The sequence below is a fragment of the Corvus cornix genome, chromosome 8 (genome assembly GCF_000738735.6).
Source record: "Corvus cornix cornix isolate S_Up_H32 chromosome 8, ASM73873v5, whole genome shotgun sequence".
Taxonomy (NCBI): domain Eukaryota; kingdom Metazoa; phylum Chordata; class Aves; order Passeriformes; family Corvidae; genus Corvus; species Corvus cornix.
The window spans coordinates 8078401-8098839 of NC_046338.1; the positions used below are offsets into that span (position 1 = coordinate 8078401).

At 42.8% G+C, this 20439-nt stretch overlaps 1 protein-coding gene across 1 annotated transcript in view; it reads left to right on the forward strand.

Moving 5' to 3' along the window:
• Positions 1 to 20439, forward strand: part of TRABD2B (TraB domain containing 2B) — a 266523-nt gene that overhangs the window by 218521 nt on the left and 27563 nt on the right. Inside the window, exon 5 of the mRNA XM_039556122.1 lies at positions 4471 to 4561. Within this exon, the coding sequence (XP_039412056.1) occupies positions 4471 to 4561 (91 nt within the window). The remainder of the gene's footprint in view (positions 1 to 4470; positions 4562 to 20439) is intronic.

A 20439-nucleotide genomic window follows, 5' to 3' on the forward strand; every position in this document is an offset into this window, starting at 1 on the left:
TGGGTCTGGGACATCTGTAATGTCAGGAGAGAGTAATGTGGGGTGGCATGTGGTTCCCAGTAAATTCCTGCTGTTTCCCAGAGACCGCGGGGTCAGACTGGAATGCTATAGTGGAGAAATTAGCAAATTCAGATAAAAGTCACTGCCTGAAGTGTTTGCTGTAGCTCCTTACTACAGCCTCATCTTAACAAATTCATCATTCAGCTTCCAAAATACTCAGTTTGACCATTGTGAGAATAAGAGAAATGGAGATGCAGTTTTGGAGGCAGCAGGCAAAGGAACCACAAAGTATTTGCCCCAACTGTGAGGGGGCAACTCTCAGCCCTTTGCATTTTTCCCTGCACTAATTCTTGTGAAGCCTTCCTACCATAAACATTGTGGTGCTGCCAAGGGGCTTGAGAATCAGCATCGAGGGAGAAGAAAGAATAGAGGCTGCCGCCTCCTGATTGCAGAGCAGCCCAAGGTCTAAATGGCAACGAAACGTTATACATAATGTCTGATTCACTGTGTGGAGAATGTAAAGAATTGAGACCTCCCGACACAGTTTACATTGGCCCTTTTTATGACTAATTGTGCAGAAAATAGCTCTGCTTGTAGTGTGCATGGAAACAGTTCAGATTTCTGCTGTGTGTCAGCTAATGGGCTAGCAAGGCTTTTTTAGCACAACTTCAAAGGCTCTGGCAATGGAGGTCCTTTGTGAGGGAATTATCTCCTGCTCCTTTGTACCCCACTATCCTTCTAAGCCGTGGAACAAAGAACTGTGAAACGAATAGACAAAGTAATTTGTAGTAGATCTCTAAACCTAGATAAAGTTCATAACATTTGCTTAAAAACTTTTTTTCTGCTTCTGTCATCAAAACACTGTTATAATTTTTCTGTGTAGGGAACACCCAAGTTCATCTGACTTTTGAGGGATGCAACCTGATGCTTAGGTTATTGATGAGGGTCACTAGGATGCCTGAAATGGAAAAGAAGAGCTTTAGTTTATGTGGTCAATTAGAAAATACATGGCTGTCAAGAGTTGGCTGAGAAGTGTCTTTCTCTCTGCCTCAGGATATTCCACTAAGAAAGGAAGAAAATGCATTCTTTCGGCGGTGTGTTTGAGCATGGACGTGCTTTAAGGAAACCATGTGTATTTCATGTATTTTTTTAAATGTTTTTTAGTAAAAAAACCCAAATTGATGGTTTATTCTTTCTTCAGTGAAAAATGAAACCTTGGGGAGATAAGGAAACACATTACAGAGATCTGCTTTGTGTAGTCCAAAGCACAGTTCTTAATTAAAAATAAAAAAGCAAAGCAGAGACGGAAGGTCTATGATTAATGTTAGCAACCACACTGTATAATGTGTTCCTCCACTGTCTCCAGATCCTCTGTCTCAAAAAAACAAGACATGAGCGAAAGGAGAATAATCTTGGCCTCATCAAGTTTAATAAGAAACCCCCTCTGAAGTGCAGCAGCCACACTGACCACTCCACTGTATTTGTGTTCAAACTACAAAATGACTGTGTTTAGCACTGGGTCTTGTCTTCAAGCAAATCCCATGAGTACCTCCTTATCCTCAGAGGGTGGAAGGATTGCATCCACACCTGGGCTTTTTTAATCTGTTACGGGTGGCTGCTCTGCATATCTCCGTGCCCAAGTACAGACTTTCTCTTCAGGTCCCTACCTAGAAAATCTTTTATGTCTGCTTTCTCTCCTTTTCCACTTCCATAGATTTCCCAGGACAGCTGATGTTCTGACCTCTCAGATCCAGTTTTCATCAGCTGTCAAGATAAATTTGGTTAATGCTCTAGGAATGGTTTATTCAGGTTTAGACCGAAGAGGGAATAGTGATGCAAATGCAAGATCATTCCCCTGTCTCTCTAACCTGTCTGATATGTCTCTAGATGCACTAAATTTTTGGTAGTTATACTTTCTTGAGGTTTTTCCCAGGCCAGGAAGAGAAATTTTTAAAATCTTTTAGCAGAAGCAGACATGCACACATGTATATATATCTATAAAGCTCATTTATTTTCTATCTAGAAATAAAAACACAACAATTCCTACATACTCCATTTGCACATATGGGCAGCCAGAGGCAGGGATTTGATGTTTTTCACTGATGTTGAGCTTAATGGTCTCTAATATTTTAGTATGTATTGGTTTGTAGACATACAATGAAATAACTATGATGTTCACATGGAAATTTGTAATTATGATTTTAATTTATTCAGGAATATGAAGTTGAGGGGTTTTTAATGGAAGCTGGTGTTCCTTCCACTTAGGAAAGGCAAAATTAAAAGCGCAAGCCTTATTGCCATGCTGCACAGCAGATCACCAGTCCCAGTGGCTGGCAGCTTTCAGCATGGTATCCACACAGAGGGCAGGAATGGGAACTCCAGGAAATCTCCTTTTGGTCTTCATCCATCACCTGAAGGGACTTGCAGGCTCTGCTGAGGAGCTGACATTGTTGACAGACTTACCATTGTGTGGATGAGGAGCCAGAGCTTTTGCATAGTTACTTTTTTCTATGGGTTTAAAAGAGTTAAAATTGGTTTCTCTTGTGCTGTCATGGTGTCAAAGATTTGCTGGATTCGGGACAATTATTTACATCACAAAATCTTTTGGCATTTAAGACTCTGATTCAGGGAAAATAGAGTGGACTCGGAAATGTCTCGGACTCTGATACCTTTGGTTCCTCAGTGTCACTTTGCCAGTGACAGAATGGGGACCTTTGTTTGCCTTGGCCACTGCATAAAAAAACAGGATATGATCAAATCCAGTTAATCATTCACAAATGTCTCATTTCTTGAATCTCTGAGGGTGTATAACACATTTTTGGGACTGTTCTTTGCTGCTTTGGCTTTTGTTTTAAGCAAGTTAGTAAGGGGAAAATCAAATTTTGAATTTTGTTAAAAGGAAGTGGAGGAATCCTGGAACACACTAGGGCTCTGCAAATGTACATTTAATCATTTAAAGAAATGTCTTTTGGCTAAAAGCTCTTACCAGCGCTTGCTAGTTGCACTCAAAGCCATACAGCTGTATCATTCCAACAACTGAGGCGAGTTAGCGCCCTTGTTGGCAGCGGGAGCAGAGAGATGCAGGCTGAGCAAATCCTGGGGGCTGAATGCTCTCAAATCCATCAGGACTTTGTGCAGTGTGGGTGAAGAATCCCGAGGGTGGCTCTGCTGGTGGCTGCGCACAGCGGTGTCCGTGGAGAGGCACTCAGGCACGTCTTGCCTGCCTTGGCGTTTTCAGTGCAAAGCATTTGGCTCTGCCGTGGAGCCGGGCAGTCAGAAACATCTCCTGCAAACACTTTCACTGTGCTTAAGGCAAGCACACACTCTCCCAGCATCAGCAGCAAACCAGAGGAGTGAGTTCTCACACCCAGCACCGTGGTGGAACTCCCTGCTCCAAGATGGCACAGGGCACATGGAGGCTTGAGCACATTCCTGGTGAATTGGTCTGCTCAGTGCTGGCAGTGAGATGCAATGGCCTGGGTGTAAATGGGGGTCTCCCAGCCCTGCAGAGCTGGAAGCTAATGGATATAACAGGAGGATCGTTCTGTCCTTCCTCAGTGTCAGTCGTGGCTGCAGTTGGAGACAGGTTACAGTGCTACATGGATTTTAATAAACCTGTTCGTGGACTTCTTGCTTCCTTCCTTTATATATCCAACCCCTCTTGCAAACAGTGTGGGACTCTGACAATAAGTTGAAAGCTTTGGCTGGATTACACTGCCTTATTGAGTCTGTGCCCAAAGCCCTTTGAGGGCTCCCATTGACTCTGGTGGGATTTGGTTCAGACTTCAAGTATATGGGACTCCCTTAAGTAAACTCTTTCAAGGCCTGTACATGCGGCAGTACTTACTGAGCTCTTTGTTACTTCTGTGAATAGGAATGTGACCTTTACACTTCTAACAAAGAGCCCTGAATTACAGGACTAAATCTTCATGTTTTGGGAGAGATAAGGTTACCATCCCAGCTCCTCCCAGCCCTGCTGTGCAGGTGGCTGAATGGCTGATGAGGCAATTCCTGAATCACTGTGGTTTTAGTCAGACAAGTGCTGAACATGCAGTACAGCAGCTTCAGAGTCTCTTCATTAGCAAATGTCCATGAACAGTGATGGCCAGGGTTGTAAGTTGTTCTATTTCATGAGTTAAAGCTCTAGTAATATCCTTTTGCCACTGCAGGGTCATTCTGATATCCATATTGGAAGTTTATTTTATCAGTGTACATACTAAAAATGGCCACGGTGGAAGGCAAGACTAGCAACCCATCTAGGTTTTCTATTATCCACCCAGTCCCTTGGCCATGTGAGGGGAGGGAGGGGTAAATAAGATGGAAGAAGGAAGTGTTTGGGCTGTATGCTGTCCCTTCCTCTGGTCTAGTTTTTGGTACCCTTGCCTCCAAACCTGCTGTTCCAAGAGGAGGATCTCAAGTGAGTGAGAGTAGTAGTTTGATTGACAGTGCTATTTTCTACCTGTATTTTAGGTCACTTCCTGGGTAACAACACTGTGATTGATGTACTGAGACAAGCAGGATTTGAAGTGGAGCACACCCCTCCTGGACAACCAATTGGAAAGTAAGCAGCTGCCCACAGATTATTAATCACTTTCTCTCCTTTCTTCTCTCCCTTTTTCTGTGACTAAGCAAGATTATTGCTTAAGTATAGGAGGTGGGTGAGGAACCTCCCTGTCCCACCCAATTTCCCGACAAAAAGTTCATTGTAAAGCATCCATTGTGTGAGTTTGGAAACATATGGAGCCTGAATGGCTGGGGTTTTTGTGGGGTTTTTCCACTTGGGGACATTATTTATATCACAGCTGCTTCATTATACCAGCTCAGAAGTGCCATGGTTTCTTTAAAGAAACATCTCCTTCAGCTCATTTCCCCCCAGAGCTGTTTTTCCTTTTGCTCTCCTTGGGGGTTTTTGTTGCTTCTCCATTGCAGACCTCTCTGTCAGGCTGCTGCTCTTCAGGTGGAATTTCAGTTTTTCCTGAAGGACCATATTTAATGTAGCAGATGCACCTTGGAAACTGTTTTGGGCAGGTAGAGAGCAATTCAGTATTCCCTGAGCTTCTCCATCTATCTGGTCAAGTAAAGCAGGCAAGAAGGACTGATCAAGAGGCTCTTGGCAATCTTCATTAGTATAAAATAAAACATGGCACAAAATTGTCCTTAGCTGGTGAAACAGGCTTCCTTCATCCCGCAGACTTTTCTTTTTCCTGGCCATTTAAATGAGGTCTCTGTCTGAAGAAATCACAGACAATAAAACCATGAGGGATGGTGAGAGACCATCTAGCTTTGCAAAATCAGCCTTTCCCCTACATTCTGCAGATAAAATTTGGCCAAGGCTACTCTGTCATAGGATTGTTATCCTCATTAGGAGAAAGTGTTAGCAGCATGCTCCTGTCCCTGGTGGGCAGACATGACATGGTCCAAAACCGAGGTGAGTCTCAATGAGGAGGATTAATGGCAGAGGTAGTAGGCCATGTCTGAAAAAGCTGTGTGTAATCTAGTTGGAAAATCTGGCTGATCTAACCTTGTTTGGGAAACATCCGCAGTGATTCATATAGAACATAATATGGCTCAACTGGGCATAAGTGTTCTTTGACAGAGCATTTATCCTAAAGGCTTCTTGGAATCTGTTGAGCCATAAAAGCATCGTCTTAAATAACAATGGGGGAAAGAGGAAGAAAAGGCTGTTAAACACCACCAGGAAGAGCATATATTCAGAGGAGGTTTAAGAAGCACTTTGGCAGGGGGAGAAAAGTCAACATGGTGCAGGGAGGAGCAGTAAACACTGTAACAGGCTGGAGCTGGAAATTTTTTACTAAAACCAACCAAAAAAAATACAGCAAAACAGAAAAACCAAGCAAACTATAGCAGAACAGCTGAGGTGTATCATTCCTCTGTTTCTGACAAAGAAACTTTCCACTCAGGGAAGCAGACACTGTCTTCAGCCATTTTCATTTAGCTGAAAGTATCATCTTCCCATGAAAAGTGTTTCAACTGAAAATTGTGAAACTATTAATTTATTGGCTGTTGTGAGCCCTGGAGAAGAACTAAAGATGCAGTAGTGTGAGAGAAGTCCAAGAATAGTCTCTGCTCTCTGGTGTTAGGCTTTGTCTGTACACATCATCACAGACTTGAAATAAAGGATGGGGCAGGAAACTTGACTCAAAGCCAGTGCTTAATGTTGACTTATTTGCAGAGTGGGGCACCTCTCTGCATTCCCCTACCTTGGCAGCAGAGTCTCCTGTTCATGATGTCTTCCCTAAAATTCTCAGTTCCTTTGGGAAACATACCTGAAAGCAAGAGGGTTTGAACTCTGCCTAGCTGGATGTGTGTGTCCTCAGCTGAATGGTCCCACACTGGGTAACTTCTGTTCCCAGCTCCAGAACATTATGTTGGGCAGGTTTGCCTGGACTAGAACCCTAATTCCAGTGGGGTCTGCTCTGAACATTGAACATACAAAACTTTATTAAAGGGTAAACTACTGTGTAGGAATACTGGATGGAGTCAAAAGAGAGCACATGGTTGCACCCCCTAAAGATTAGATGCTCTGTGAATTTTCCTATGGTCTGATGATAGGGTAGAGCTGCCTGTTCTAGATGAGAATGAAGAAGGAAAAATAAATTGCATGGTAAAAAATAAATAAATTGCCACTAGACTGAATTACTCAAGATGCAGAAACAGCAGAAAGCTATAGAAACTGTGAATAGAGAGCATTTAAATATATTCACAGGAAGCAGCCTTTAGAAGAAACAAAGACTCTCAGAACTCCACACCAGGGACTGTATTGTCATTGTCCTGTAACTGGGCTGTAGCTGTCAGAAGTGCTTGGAGCTCCCCTTTAGGAATGAGGAGGCTGCTGCAAACCATTCTGCCCCTTTTTTTTGTTTTTTTTGGAATAGCTTGTATTTTAACATTTCTGGGCAAGCTGCAAAAGACAGTCTAGCCAAACACAGTATGACAAAACTTGATAGCACAACAACTTAATAATTGTTGTGTTGTTTAGGTCATGTTGCTGTAATTGAGAGTCTTAAGGAACTTGCATTTTTGTCGAGCCGTCCTTTTTTTACTCTTCCCTTTTTAAAAGATGAAATAAAAACAATTGAAAGGCCCAGAAGAAGAACCATTTTGCTATAGTGACTGTAGTAACAAAATGTATACATAGAATAAACAAATAGAAGCTCAATGAATTTTGAGCTGCTTGCAAAGCAGAAATTGTTGTATGGGTTACAGAGGTGCAGGTGTTTTCATCTTGATTGTTGTGGAGCCATACATGAAGAGGTATTTCTCTCCTGTGCTGAAGCCCAAAAGAGACATTTCTGGTTTGCTTCCAAATAAGTTGTGTAAGGGAGTCAAGCCCACTGCATTGCATTCTGGCATTGACAGTTGAAAAATTGGACAGTGTTCAGGGAAGATCAGCTGGATTCTAACGTAGAGTTTGGGGGGGTGGACAGCACATGGAAAAAATGCAAGGGTTGGAAAAAAAACTGAAGCAGCTGCATGCTTATGTTTTGGCAAAGGGAATTCAAAAAAAGGAGTGTTGTGGACAGATTGTATGCAGAAGAATGAAGAGGAACAGTTTGAGCTGGCACATAGGAATATTTGAAAGTATATCAGATTGAAATTGAGGCTGGTTTTGGATGAATATCAATGATTCCTTGACAGTGATTTGCAGGACAATTTTTCTCAGGTTAAGTAAGAAGCCCCATTATATGAAAGTAAGTTCAGCAAAACACTCATGCTATGTCCTACTTACTACCAGTGCTGCCTTGCCAAAACAGCAAATAGTCTTTCTCTTCAATCTCTCTGTTCCTAGAACAGTATGATTATTACTATTATTGACATGATTAATAGTCTGATCTTGATTGTTCAACAATAGCTAAGCAGCATTACCATGAATAAGTGGAGTGTAATCTGGTATGGTGTTTAAACTCTGCCATCCATTTCACTTTTAGAAAGGACAAGAGAATGCCTTCTTCAGAAAATAACTAGCAGCGTTCCTGTGTATCAAAAAAAAAAAAAAGAAGAATGAAACAGGACAAAGACCAAAGCTGTTTATGCTTTCAGTTGCACACAGACTGGGTAAAGCCAAAAGATTGTTGGCTTCCTCTGTCCAAAATGCTAAGCATGGGTTGTGAAATGGCTGCTCTTTAAGCCAACCAAACTGAATACCTAGAGTCTCACATTTCTGTTGTTTAGTGACAAGCACAAATTTGAGCCAAATCCTCCCTTTCCTAAGGTACTGGGGAAAAATAAAGTGAGATCTTGTCTGGCTAGAAGAGATAGCCAAGACGTGGAGGAGTTTGATGGCTCCACAATCAGTGATCTGGCAAAGAAGAGTTTATATAAAGTACATTTAGCTGGTGTGGAGCTATTTGGGAACTCTCACTGATTGGATTTCTGAAATCTCCTGGCTCCTCCTGTTGACCTGCCTGGTGGCCCAGTGTTGACCTTGCTGTGCCTCTTCCAGAATTCCACCAGCTGACTGTTGAAAACACCTTCTTTAAAGCTCGATCCCTTTCTGTAAAAGAAACCCTGTTGTATTCATCATTGTTCATATGGCGGAACAATGCCATAAACGCTTGAGAACTTAGTCTCACATTGGCCTCATTTGTTCATTTTGTTGCCTGAGGGAAAGAGTCCTGAATCTGTTTGCGTGACAGCCTTCAGCAGCGTTCATATTTCCTTCTTATTTTGCTGGCTGCCGTCCTTGTCCCCAAATAAAGGCATTGGAAAATTAGTGGCTGAATCAATAGCTCATTGCTTTGCCCTGAGATAAGAAAGGCAACTTTTTTTTTTTTTGGTGGAGTTCTGCCAACTGGCTGTCCCTGCTCCCCTCTGTCTTCAGAAAACAGAGCTGCGTGCTTGGGGTTGGGAGAGAGGAGGAGATGGGAGAAAGTTTCCCCTCAGATGGATTCCAGGGACTTGAGCAGATAAAGGGCCACAGCTGCTTCACATTTAACTGGAACCAGCCAAACTGCAAGATCAATCCAGGAAGCACCTGTGTCCATGATGACTCTGTTGTTGCTGGGTTCTCAAAATCAGCTCTGACCTTCTGCCACGTGCCAAGCCCTGACGTGCTGCACACCGTCCTCTTGGCCAGAAGAACACGCAGCAGTGCTCATTTCCATCAGGCTGCTCTCTCCGAGGATGTGATCAATGCTGCCTTCTTTCAGAATCTGAGAATTCAGGACAAATCAAAGAATTCAGCACACGTTTTCGTGTCTGCTTGTCTGAGAGTTTGAGAGTTTATTGTAAACTCTCAGAGCTCTGCTGAAGAAATTAATTACCCTTGTTCCTTATGTTTGAGCTTCCTGGCCCAGTTGAACCAACGTGTCTTTGCTGTTGTAACTTAGTCCTGTCCTTCTGTCTGAAGCAAAGAGCTTCCTCCCCCCCTTCTCCTATAATATCCTACAGGTGGGACCCTGGCTCTGCTACTCGTTGTTGTCTCAGGGTGGAAGTCTTTGCTCTCCTAGTAATGCTCTCTCCTTCCCCTTGGGATGAAAGCACACTCCATCCACACAGTGATGGAGCCATTTCACTACATCAGGAGCCCTAATCTTCTCAAGGTGATGGACAGAAATGGGAAAGTGCTTGACATATCATTCCCCACAGCTCCAGTTTGGTAAACCCCGTTCAGTAGATCCCAGAAAATTACAGATGCCCTCAGAGCCCTCAGGAATCTCCCAGTAGCTGTCAACTTTAGGATGTGTACACTGCTTCAGCTCTGCATAGCTCTGCATAGCTGCTAATTTTTGGGATGTGTTAGGGAAAATGTTAAAGTTGTTGTGAAAAAAAGAAAAGTTCATTTAGAAAAGACACAAGTGGGAAAAAAATTACAAGAGCTGTGACACTTTAATTGGAAACAACTGAATTAATTGAGGAAAAAAGAACCAAGAAAGGTACATTCTGGATCCCATCTCTTCTGAGACAGGGAAAAATGCACACTTTTTTTATGTGGGTGGAATAATCTCCCCATTGGGATGCTGCAGTTCTTCTTAAACCTCTTGTAAGCCTTTGGCTCTTTTCACTTGATCTGAGCCTGAGGATCATCCTCCCATCACTAGCTCTCTTCCCTGAGAAGAAAAGCAAATCCATTTTTTAGGGGGGTTCTCTGACAACATAATTTACAGTAAGAGGTGCATAGGGATTAAATGGGGTTCATCTGCATGCATTGGCAAATTTATTGCCTCATCTAACATTGGAGAATATGACTACTCAATGCTTAAAATACTTAGCCATGAAAATATGCACATTACATTTTCATGTTCCCGAGTGCCTTTAAAATATCCTCTTTTGCAATTTAATTGTCTCTGTGTCTACGTTACAGCCACAAAGCCTGAGCCAAGCAAAGTAACTCTTAGGGGAAAAAACGTGGAAGAAGCTCTCCAAAACGTGGTAGAGAAGCAAAGTCAACTTACGAATTCTCAGTCTCAGAAATTTAATTATCCTGTCACTTCCTGAGCAACACATTACTTAGGGATAGTGTACCTTCGTGTTCTTTAGGCCACCTTTAGACACTGAACGCCTTCTGAGAGAATGGAATTTAGTGATGTGCTACAGAAAAATCTAGGAAAGAACAAGATAATTCATGGTGTTGGAGAAGGAGTACAGAGCAGAACTTCTCAGGAATTTAATGCTTGACTAGTTCTCCCAGTGGGACATTCACTTTGCTCTATAATCAGATTTTATCCTTGGCAACATTTTTGGGTTTTTTTGAAGAAATTGTTCCATATTCCATATAATTCTGTTCCTTGGGAACGGGGCCACTGGGGAAACCTGGGCTTGCTTCTTTCTGCTCAAGGGCAGCTTGCTCGCTGAGCTGTCCTGAAGCCAGTGCTAAGGTTTCTAGGGTTTTTTGCTGATCTGCAGCCTATCAGTTTTAGGAGATCTGTATCTTATACTCCATAAACTCTCTAATAGTAAACTTACAGAGCCTTGGAGACTTCAAAAGTTCAGAGCTAGTTCTTACCTTATTTCCTAGCCAAATTTCAGGGTTATTGTTTCCACAGGAGAAGCTGATTTTTCATCCTCTTTCTGCTTCCAGCCAACTCTTAACGCACATCTTTTCACCTCAGGTCATAAGCATGAGATGAAAATTTTGGTTTATAGTTATTAGAGATAAAGCTGATCCAACTTGCGCTGAAATTGTTGGCTTCCATCAGTGCCAGTAGCTTTTAGAGGTCATCATTAATATGAGATGGTTGCTGATCCTCTCCCATCTTTGGTTATGAGGAGCCATGAGGGAATTGGTGGAAAACTCAGAGTATGTTCACACAGTTGAGCAGATGCCTTCCTTAGTCAAAGTAAAAAGACTGGCTTTTCCAGAGTAGTGCTCATGGGTGTCTTGGACAACTGGCCAGGCTTGCTTGCAGGAGGTGTCTGGCTGGTTTTAGGTGGCTAATCAAGTTTTAGATGTGTAATCATTTTGTGAGATGTGTCACTAGGCTCATTTAAGCCTTTAGAAAAACTGCACCATCCCCTCCCCAGCCTTCCGTTGAAACACAGGTTGTGTGACTTTGTTTGTGTATTGAGCCTGCTCTTGTCCTGTGGATTGATGGCCTCCACCCCAGGCGATATCAATCTGGGCTGAAGTGCAGCTGCACTTTGTAACAGCTCAAGGGGCACAAAGGTATCAAGTGGTATTGTGTGCTTGGAAAGATGTCGTTTATCTAAGGAAGTTTGTGGTCTGTTTGCTGTCACTCTGTCTTTGCAGTGCCGACTTCCCTTACCTTCAGTATCACGTTGTCAGGCAAAGAGGCCTCACACATTAGGACAGATAGCTTTTCCACATCCAGAGCTGACTTCTTTTCCTTCAGCGAGAGATCTGTGGGCTGTGCTGCAATCGATAGAGCTGATTCACTCAGCATGAGTGTAATTGCTATTCATTTAGCTTGCAGAGAGCTCTTTACAGTGCACAAGTTCCTAAAAAAGGAACAGAGGGAAAGGAAGTCAATGACTTCTCTCACTGACACTTTCCCTTAAAAGTTCCTTCAACAACAGTCCCTTAGGGAAAAAACAGTCAAGGATACAGTGTTCTACAGAGGAGTTTGCTGAGAAGCATGTGTTTCATCTTTCATGAGTGATCAGGTGTTCATAAGGACATTCTTTGGAGTTTAAATGGGTTAGAAGCCCTCCAGAACACTATTGTGTGACTGGTGGCATGGCCAAATGACTCCATCTGGGTGGATCTTGTTGTGGCAAGCTGTGAAACTTACTGAAACCTTTTAAAATTGCCCCCCACAAGTAGAAAGTCACTCTAATGTACACATGGTGTGTGATTTTATGTCATTTCTTGCCCATTTTGATGCAAAATAGTCTCACTTTTAACGACTCATGGTATCTCAGCCAAGCCAGGTGACTTCATGCTGTCCATGACCCAGCTTTGGGTCTGAAATGACAGTGTGGGCGTCCCTTTAGGAGAACATGGTAAAGAGTCAGGCTGAGATCCATGTATATCAGCCCCTCCTCCTTGTTACGTGCTAGTAGAAGGAGCAGGAATGCCAAAAGGAGTAAGTTCTTATAACAGTAAATTAAGGATGGTGAATTTATGAAGCACTTGTCACAGTAAATACCTTAGAAGCCAGAATGCATTTTTGTGTCATGATCACTGAATCATTTTTATGAGAAGTCAAAGTAAATTCATATGCAATCTGTAAAGTTTGTAAAGAGTTTAATTCATCCAGGAAATCATGTGTTGGGAATACTGTACCCAGATCCAGATCAGATATACTTCAGAGAAGCATTTAGGTTTTAAAATCCTTCCGCAAGCTAAACTGATCTCCAGAATCTTTGGAGTTTCACCCTTCTCTGGACCTCATGCTCCATGCAAGTGAGCATCATGCCAATGTGTTTCCCATTTCCTGGGGATTAAACTGCTGTGTTTGATGACTCAGGACTTTCCAAGGAAGCAGCTCAGTCACTCATTCTCTCTGAAGTGGCCTCAGGTGCCTCAGAGGACATGTTTTCTCTTCCACAGTGATTCATGATTTCAGAGCAGAAGATCAGCTCTTTTTTTTTTTCTTTTTCCTTCCCACAAAGCTAATTAATAAAACAAATTTCTATTAGTGGGTGTTGACAGATTTTGGTTTTCCACCTACACTCCAAATGCTCTGCATTCCAGGAAGAATGAAAAATGGACCTGTGAACAGAAACAGGAGGGAGGAAAAATGGATCAGGTGCTGTGGATGGATGTAGGTACAGTGGCTGTCAAGTGATATGATGGAAGAACTTCCTGAATGAAGACAATTTCTTGCGATCCTTAATGCTAAAAACACCAGTACAGTAATCCAATTTTGGGATTCATAGGTGCAAATTTAGAAAGTTTGGGGCACAGGGAGTGTCTGGCAGAAACTTAACTCTCTGTTTGGGCCTCCCCATTGACCTCTTGCTTAGGCAGGCAGCTGCATGGAACACAGTTGTTCTGCTTTTGGAAACTGGATCTTCTGCCACTGTCAGAGGCTCCTGTTGGTCAGGAGAAGCACCTGAAGGATTCACCCCCTCATGGCCACTGTGGACCTGGCTATGCCCATCTGTCTGCCTCATGTAGCCCCACCACAGTACAGAATTTTTCATTAGCATCAAGAATTAAGTGTAAATTTATACTCACCATGTTCATAACTTTTGTCACTTAAGCAAGAAAACACTTGGTCCTACAGGGAGCCAGAGTTGAAAAAAGAACTAAATTTGGGATATTTTCCCTTCCCACTGCTGTATGGGACATCAGAGCAGTTCACAATTCCATAGTGCCACTCTGCTGGTGGCAGCTTGCAGAGGAAGAGACCTAATTTGGTGCTGTCATTTGTGAGAAAGAGCACTCTGAAGTCTTTCTCCATTGATTTCCAGCCAAGTCAGGAGTAGTAAGATTTTCCTGCTAACCTGTAGCACTTCAGCAGCAAAGTCTCAGACAGGATCCAAGTGCTTTGGTACCCAGTGCCCTGTCTGGCAACTAGATTTGTATCTCCTGTCATATGGCCCCAGCTTCACATTTCCAAATTACTCTTGCAAAACTAAAGGCAGTCCCAGAAATTCTTCTGTCAGGACAGCATATCCCTGTTTATGTTTGAAGGGCCGATACCAATCTGGAGTCCCCAGTGATCAAAGTGCACGTCCAGAGATGAGCCCCGTGTTGTGTTTGAAGTGAGCACAGCACTTTGAAACGAGGATGAAGCAGGAATAAATCAGGATGAAGGATGTGGGGCGTTACCTACTTTACATGAAATCCCTGCTGGAAAGATGTGGCCAGTGTTCTGAAGTTTTCCTTGGAGAGTGCTTGGAAGTTGCACACCAGCCTATTTGTGGAAAGCTGAACAGTTTCCTATTGTCCGTGATGTGAAACCCTTCCCAGATAAACACTTCCCCCTCCACTGAAGAAAAGCGATAAAGCCTCGGCAGAGTTGCTGGTTTCTGTTGGCATTGAGCTCTGCTAAAGGCTACAGTTTGCATCCATGCCAGAGTCGTTGAGGAAAGGCTCTGTTATTGAATGAGACTGGGATCATCTTCAAGGGTTTAATAAGATCGTGCGCCCACATCTTTGCGTCTCTGGGTTCATTATACCCCTGGAATGTAAATCCCAATCCACAGTGGATAAAAAGGTTCACATGGATCTCAAATACTTTTGTGGTATTGTCTCCTCCTGATTTCTGAAAGGGAAAGAAAACATTGCTAGAAATAAACTCACTGGAGTTGTTTAGCCTGGATAACAGAAGGCTCAGGGGGGACCTTATCACTTTCTACAGCTACTTGAAAGGGAGTTGTAGTGAGGTGGGAGTTGGTCTCTTATCCCAAATAACAAGCAGTAAGAGAACAAGAAATGGCCTCAAGTTGTGCCAGGGAGGTTTAGACTGGATATTAGGAAAAATTTCTTCACAGAAAGGGTTGCCACACATCGGAACAGGCTACCCAGGGAAGTGGTGGAGTCACCATCCCTGAAGGGATTTAAAGGGTGTGTGGATGTGGCATTTAGGGGTATGGTTTAGTGGTGAACATGGCTGTGCTGGGTTAACAGTTGGACTCAGTGATCTTAAAGGTCTTTTCCAATGTAAACAATTCTGTGATTCTACAAAGAGAGCAGTAAATCTCTGTTGCTGTAGTGGGTTTGTAACACTGCCTGCATTTGTGGCATTTTAAGTAATTTTAAGGAATTATTCCTATCACCCACAGAGTCAAGGCATCATATTCCATCATAGGGAAGATCCAGAAGTCCCTCCATGAACTTCGGAGAGAAAAAGCTGATTTTTGAAATCGGCAATGCTAAGAACCAAAGCTGTGTAACACTGGGGTAATACTGGTGGTAGTTTGGTCCAGGTCAGTGGGTGGCTCTCCCTCTGCTTCTCTTGTCCTGGCAGGTGCAGGTCTGAAATACCTCATTGTGTCCTCATCTCTGACTCCAGTTTGGTTTTGCTGGGTGCCTCCATCCTTCCTCCATGGTGCCTCCCAGGCAGAAGACCTCTTCCCAAGAGAGCAGCGTGTGGTTCCACTTGTTGACCCACAGTCAGTGGATGCAGTAGATACAGATTCATTTTTTGCCACCATTTTGTCAAAGCAAATGTTGCTTTGAGTTTGTGACAGAGGAATCATCTTTCTTCTCTAGAGGCTAGAGGGTTTCTTGCTAATGTTAAATGAGAATTTTGCACTTGTATCAAATTTGTATGTAGATTAGGTTTTAGGTGGGAATTGCAGCTTCCATTGACATTTAGCAGGCACTGAGGTTTTAAATCGCTGAGACAATTTTAGACACATTCTCCTCAAGGAGAAAGGACATTGACTGGAAAGCAGAGGTAACAAGGGTTTCATTTGTTTGTTTTACAATTGCAGCCATGAATTTAAGGCAATTTCTGTGTATCTAAGCATTCATACTGATTGCAGTCATTGCTGAATGGTCAGCAATTCCCACTCGTGTCAGTGAAAGGCAGCAAATGAAATCCACAGGCAACCAGAAGTAGTTTAAATGAGGTGATGGAGCTGGAAATTGATTTTGTTTTCTTCTTCTTCTTTCACTACTGGAGTGCACTGTCCCACTTGCCCCCCTCTTTACCTGTCCTTCCTTTCCAAGAAGCCCTGCTCAGTCCGTGAGCAACAGATCTGATGAGGTCTAGGACTCCTATGGGTTCCCTAATTATTGGTCTGTGGTATATAGAAAAGGGCCAAACCTTTCCTCATAAAGCCTGACTCCATCATGCTTATTTTCATGTAAATAAGGACATACACTCTTGTTTGATCTGTGTGCTACTTGGGATAATTCCGTTCCGACTGGCTGTCAGATGAATTCTTACTAAAAAAGGAAGGAGACAGAGGGACAGAGTAGCCTCCCCTTCTGTTCAGAATTAACAGGCTGGTGGGGCAGCCCCAAGCACTCAGTCTCATTGTAGAGAGAGAGTCAGATGAGTCGTCCTGCAGTTTTAATTAAAACATCTCACATGGGCAGCATTTCAACAGCATTGACTTTCCTGCAGTTTGAGCTGTATTACAGCACTGCCTCATGAGAAGTCCTGGTTTGGTCACTCTCAGTGTTCCAGCTTTGTGTAGTGATAAGAAGCTAATGTGACTGCTGGAACCTGTGCCAGATGCCAGGCATAGCTCTGATGAGTCTCTGACGTCTGCTACACTTGTGATATTCCATGTTTTTCCATAGCTAGGCAGTGTTACAAGTACTCAGCTGTGATACCGTCTCGGACAACTGGCACTTAGATAAAGCACTTCAAGGCAAACAAACAAACAGATCTGCAGATACAATGGAGGAAGGTGAGCCCCTAGAGCTCCTGTGCAGAGTTAGGGAGGGAGGCTGCAGAGGCTGTCACCTTTGTACTGTCTGTCATTGTCTCACAGCCTTCACCTGTCAGCTTGCTGAGACGGAGCTCTTCAATGATTGCATAATTTAAGTCTGGGATTCTTAAATGTACCAATACAAATAATAATCATAGATATTTCAGTGAAGGAGAGATATTTTCTGGGGTCAGTGCAAGTTTTCCTATTTTAAGGAGGAAAGACCTGGAGCCTGTTTTTTAAAACTAGACAATGAGATTTGCCTGAGTTCATTAAAAATCAGTCTCCCCTATGGCCTCAGACGGCTCCTGGATATTCAAGGTCTGATCTCATAAGTTTCAATTAGCAACCAAAAAAGAGAATATAAAACCTTGTTTTCTTCCTTTAGGTTTCAGCAGCAATGTGCATGCTTTGTTCATGAAGAATTTTAGTGTAGGATGGCTTTGTCAGAGAGAAATGAGTACTGATTACAAGCAGGTTCATCAGCATGACTTGATACAAGAGAGGAAAGCTGGGTGAAAACAGGCTGATACATAGAGAGACATTATGTGAAGTCCATTAGCATTAGAGTTGACAGAACAGCATTAGACATTAAAGCAAGTGGGGTTTGGAGGGAGAACTCTTCTGCCTTCATCACATTTCGAGGGCTCTGTCCATTACTGTGCAGCGAAAATGCCCACGGACAGGCTGAAGTGTTGCCTGAATAGGGGTTCTGACAACTGTCTTGTTCTTTTCTTGGAAACACTCAGGCACTGTGATATGGGCAAGGCCAATGGGCTCTAACAATGTTTTGGAGAAAGTCAGAGTATCTCTGTGTTCCTTTTTTTAGCTCAGCAGCCACCAATGGCTGAGCAGATCAGATGTTTTACAGTGGTGGCTGCAGAGAAGAAAAGTGGATTTAGTGTCACAGAGATCTGGAGTCTCTTGCAGACATGGTCTTCTTATGGCTCTTTGGTTCCACACTTGTGCCTGCTGCCGGGTTTAAGTGGTCTGTGTCTCTCTCCTTTTGGTGATAGCAGCTACTTAGGAGCCCATGTTATCTGTGTCTTGCAATTGCAAGAGCCGCAACTGAACAAGGTACTTCAGGAACACAAGTTGCTGTGCTTGTACAGATTTGTGATCTACCCAGTACCTCATTTCTGCCAGGACCCAACTTCCAGAGCAGCAGAGGGAAGTGCAGGAACAGCACCAGGCAAACAGAGAATAATCTGCCCTTAGTTTGAGACTGAAGTCAGTGGAAATGTTGTAGTCTCTCAAGCTGAGCATTTGGCACCTTGCTCAGCTATGTCTCTGTAGAGAGTTTTTAGTTTAAAATGTGATAAAGAATATGGACTCCTGCAGATATATCTTCTCTCTGGAGGATCCTGCAAAGAAGGGAAACTAATTCCCAGTGGAGACAACCTGAGAGCAGAACTCAATTTGGATTGTAAATGAGCAAGATACAAACAATTGTGTATTAGCTGTAATTCTACTGTGGAATCAAATCAAGCAGCCAGTTTGAGGAGTTTTTTGTCAGTCACCTTCTTAAAATTCATTGCAAACTCAGTACTCAAAGTTTTATTATAAGACACTAAAACATTTTAGTTACCTTTATGTGCCAAGCCTTTGGGTGCTGCATGGACATACAGAGTTGGGATTTGAATGTGAAGGCCTCTCTCTCCTGCATGAAGGAGACTTCCAGGTGTCCCAGGACAGCTGCATATCTCTCTGCTCCCATGTTGAACCAGGATGCCTGAGCAGGAAAAAAGCCTATCCTGACCTATGGACAGGGATTTGGTCCAAGGAGCTTTAAATACCACTTCCATAAGACAGCAAGGCATGAAAGGCAGCTGTGTTATGAATATTTTGCTTAAGCCAAACTACCCAGGCAGAAACAGCTTAGCACTAAATTGGTATGGTGGTAATAAGACAGTGGAGATTTAGGGAACAGAGCACAAGGTGTGGCTTGTGTACTATGAGCAGAGAAGGCTCTTATTTGCTGTTAATGTGGAAAATGGAAACAAGACTGGAGGGTCAACCCATCCTTCCTCAAGGGGCACAGCCCATCCTCTGGGGCTGGAGTGTGCAGCTCACAGAATTTTCATGAAAGATGCATAAACAAAGGATTATTCAGTTCAAAAACTGAACCAAAAAATTGAGAAGGGAAAATGAGTTCAGAGCAATTTGAAATGGAACATTTTGAGGATGCTTTTGAAGGCAGGGATTGGGTTTTGTTGGGTTTTGTCATTTTTATATATTAGTTGGGTTTTTCTTTTTAATTGAGATCAATTTCTGAACAAAAAAGGGCACTTTGTAGCATGTAAGTCTTTGAAAACAGAAGACTAAAAAAAATTTGAAGCTTTGTTCAGAAAATGCTGAAATGAAACATTTTGAGTTTTCTGAAAGTATTCACATGAAAACGTGGAAATGACACGTTACAAATGTTACAGCTGCCCTTTCTTTTTCAGCAAATTCAGCCTCTCAAGCGCAGAAAACTTGCATTTCTTCTCCTGTGCCTTAGACCAGCTCCAGTTCTAATGAAACAGAATAGATAATGAAAGTTTTACTTGTCCCTCTTGCTTTATAGTTTCTCAAAGTGGGAAGGAAAATCTTACAATCCATGTGAATATCTTCACATCACAAACTTTTAATTTCATTTATTCACAGAGTTGTATGTGTATATGTGTGTATACTGAGGACTAAATTAGCTTTCAAGCTAAGGTTACAGTTCTTGAGCAACAGTGATTCTTCCCAGAGAAATAGCCTGACATGGATTCAGAGATACCATCCAAGTTTGGGGTGGACTGTAATCTAATTTAACTACTTAACCTAATTTAAGTGCTCATGAGATGTAGTTGACTATGGTGCAAAAAAATGAAGAAACAACTTTGTTTCCAAATTCTGTTAAGAAGTTTTAACTTTAGTATACAGGCCTAAGGCAACTACATCCTAAATGAAATAACCTCATTATAATTAAGCTGATCAGGTGAGTGAATAATCAGGGATTTCACAGGAGTAATCGGGGATTTCTCTTTTGCTGTCTCTTGAGCCCAAATTCATCTTTAGTAATTTAAAGCACTTAGCCTGAAGCAGCTCAGATAAAGTTTAAGTATGGAGAGAATCTAACTCTGATCTCTGCTTTGGAGTGACTGTTCTGCAGTAAAATATATTTATGCTTTTCATCTTGAAGGAGGTTATGTCCATGGTGTCACCTGGTTATGTGAGTCTGTGCTCTCAATCTACTGTTCCCATGACTGGAAAGAGGCCCTGTGAGCTGTTCTGGGGTGGGTTAGGATTTCTGCCTGCTTTTCTGTTCTTTTGTTTGCCTCTCTCCCAAGAGTTTTGAAAATCTGAGCTTCATCCTAGCATGGAAGAGGGAGAAAAAGCAAAACCCCTTGTGGGACAGGACAGTGTGGTGCCCATCTTGTGGGTGTGCATGATGCTCTGGGAGAGATGTGTAGGGAAAGCAAAGCCAGGAGCAGATGTCTCCGTGGCCTGTGGCGAGAGCAGCAAGGGTGCGTGTGAGGGGCTGACAAATTCCTGCCTTGACAAAGACACCCCAACTGGAATTTATGAGAATCCATCTACAATAAAACGCTTCAAACTCGCTGTCTGGCCGTCATCCGGCTGCATCCCAGGAACGGTGGCATAAGGAAGAAGCTGCCACATCACACATTCCTTGCTATCACCACAGCTTCTCTC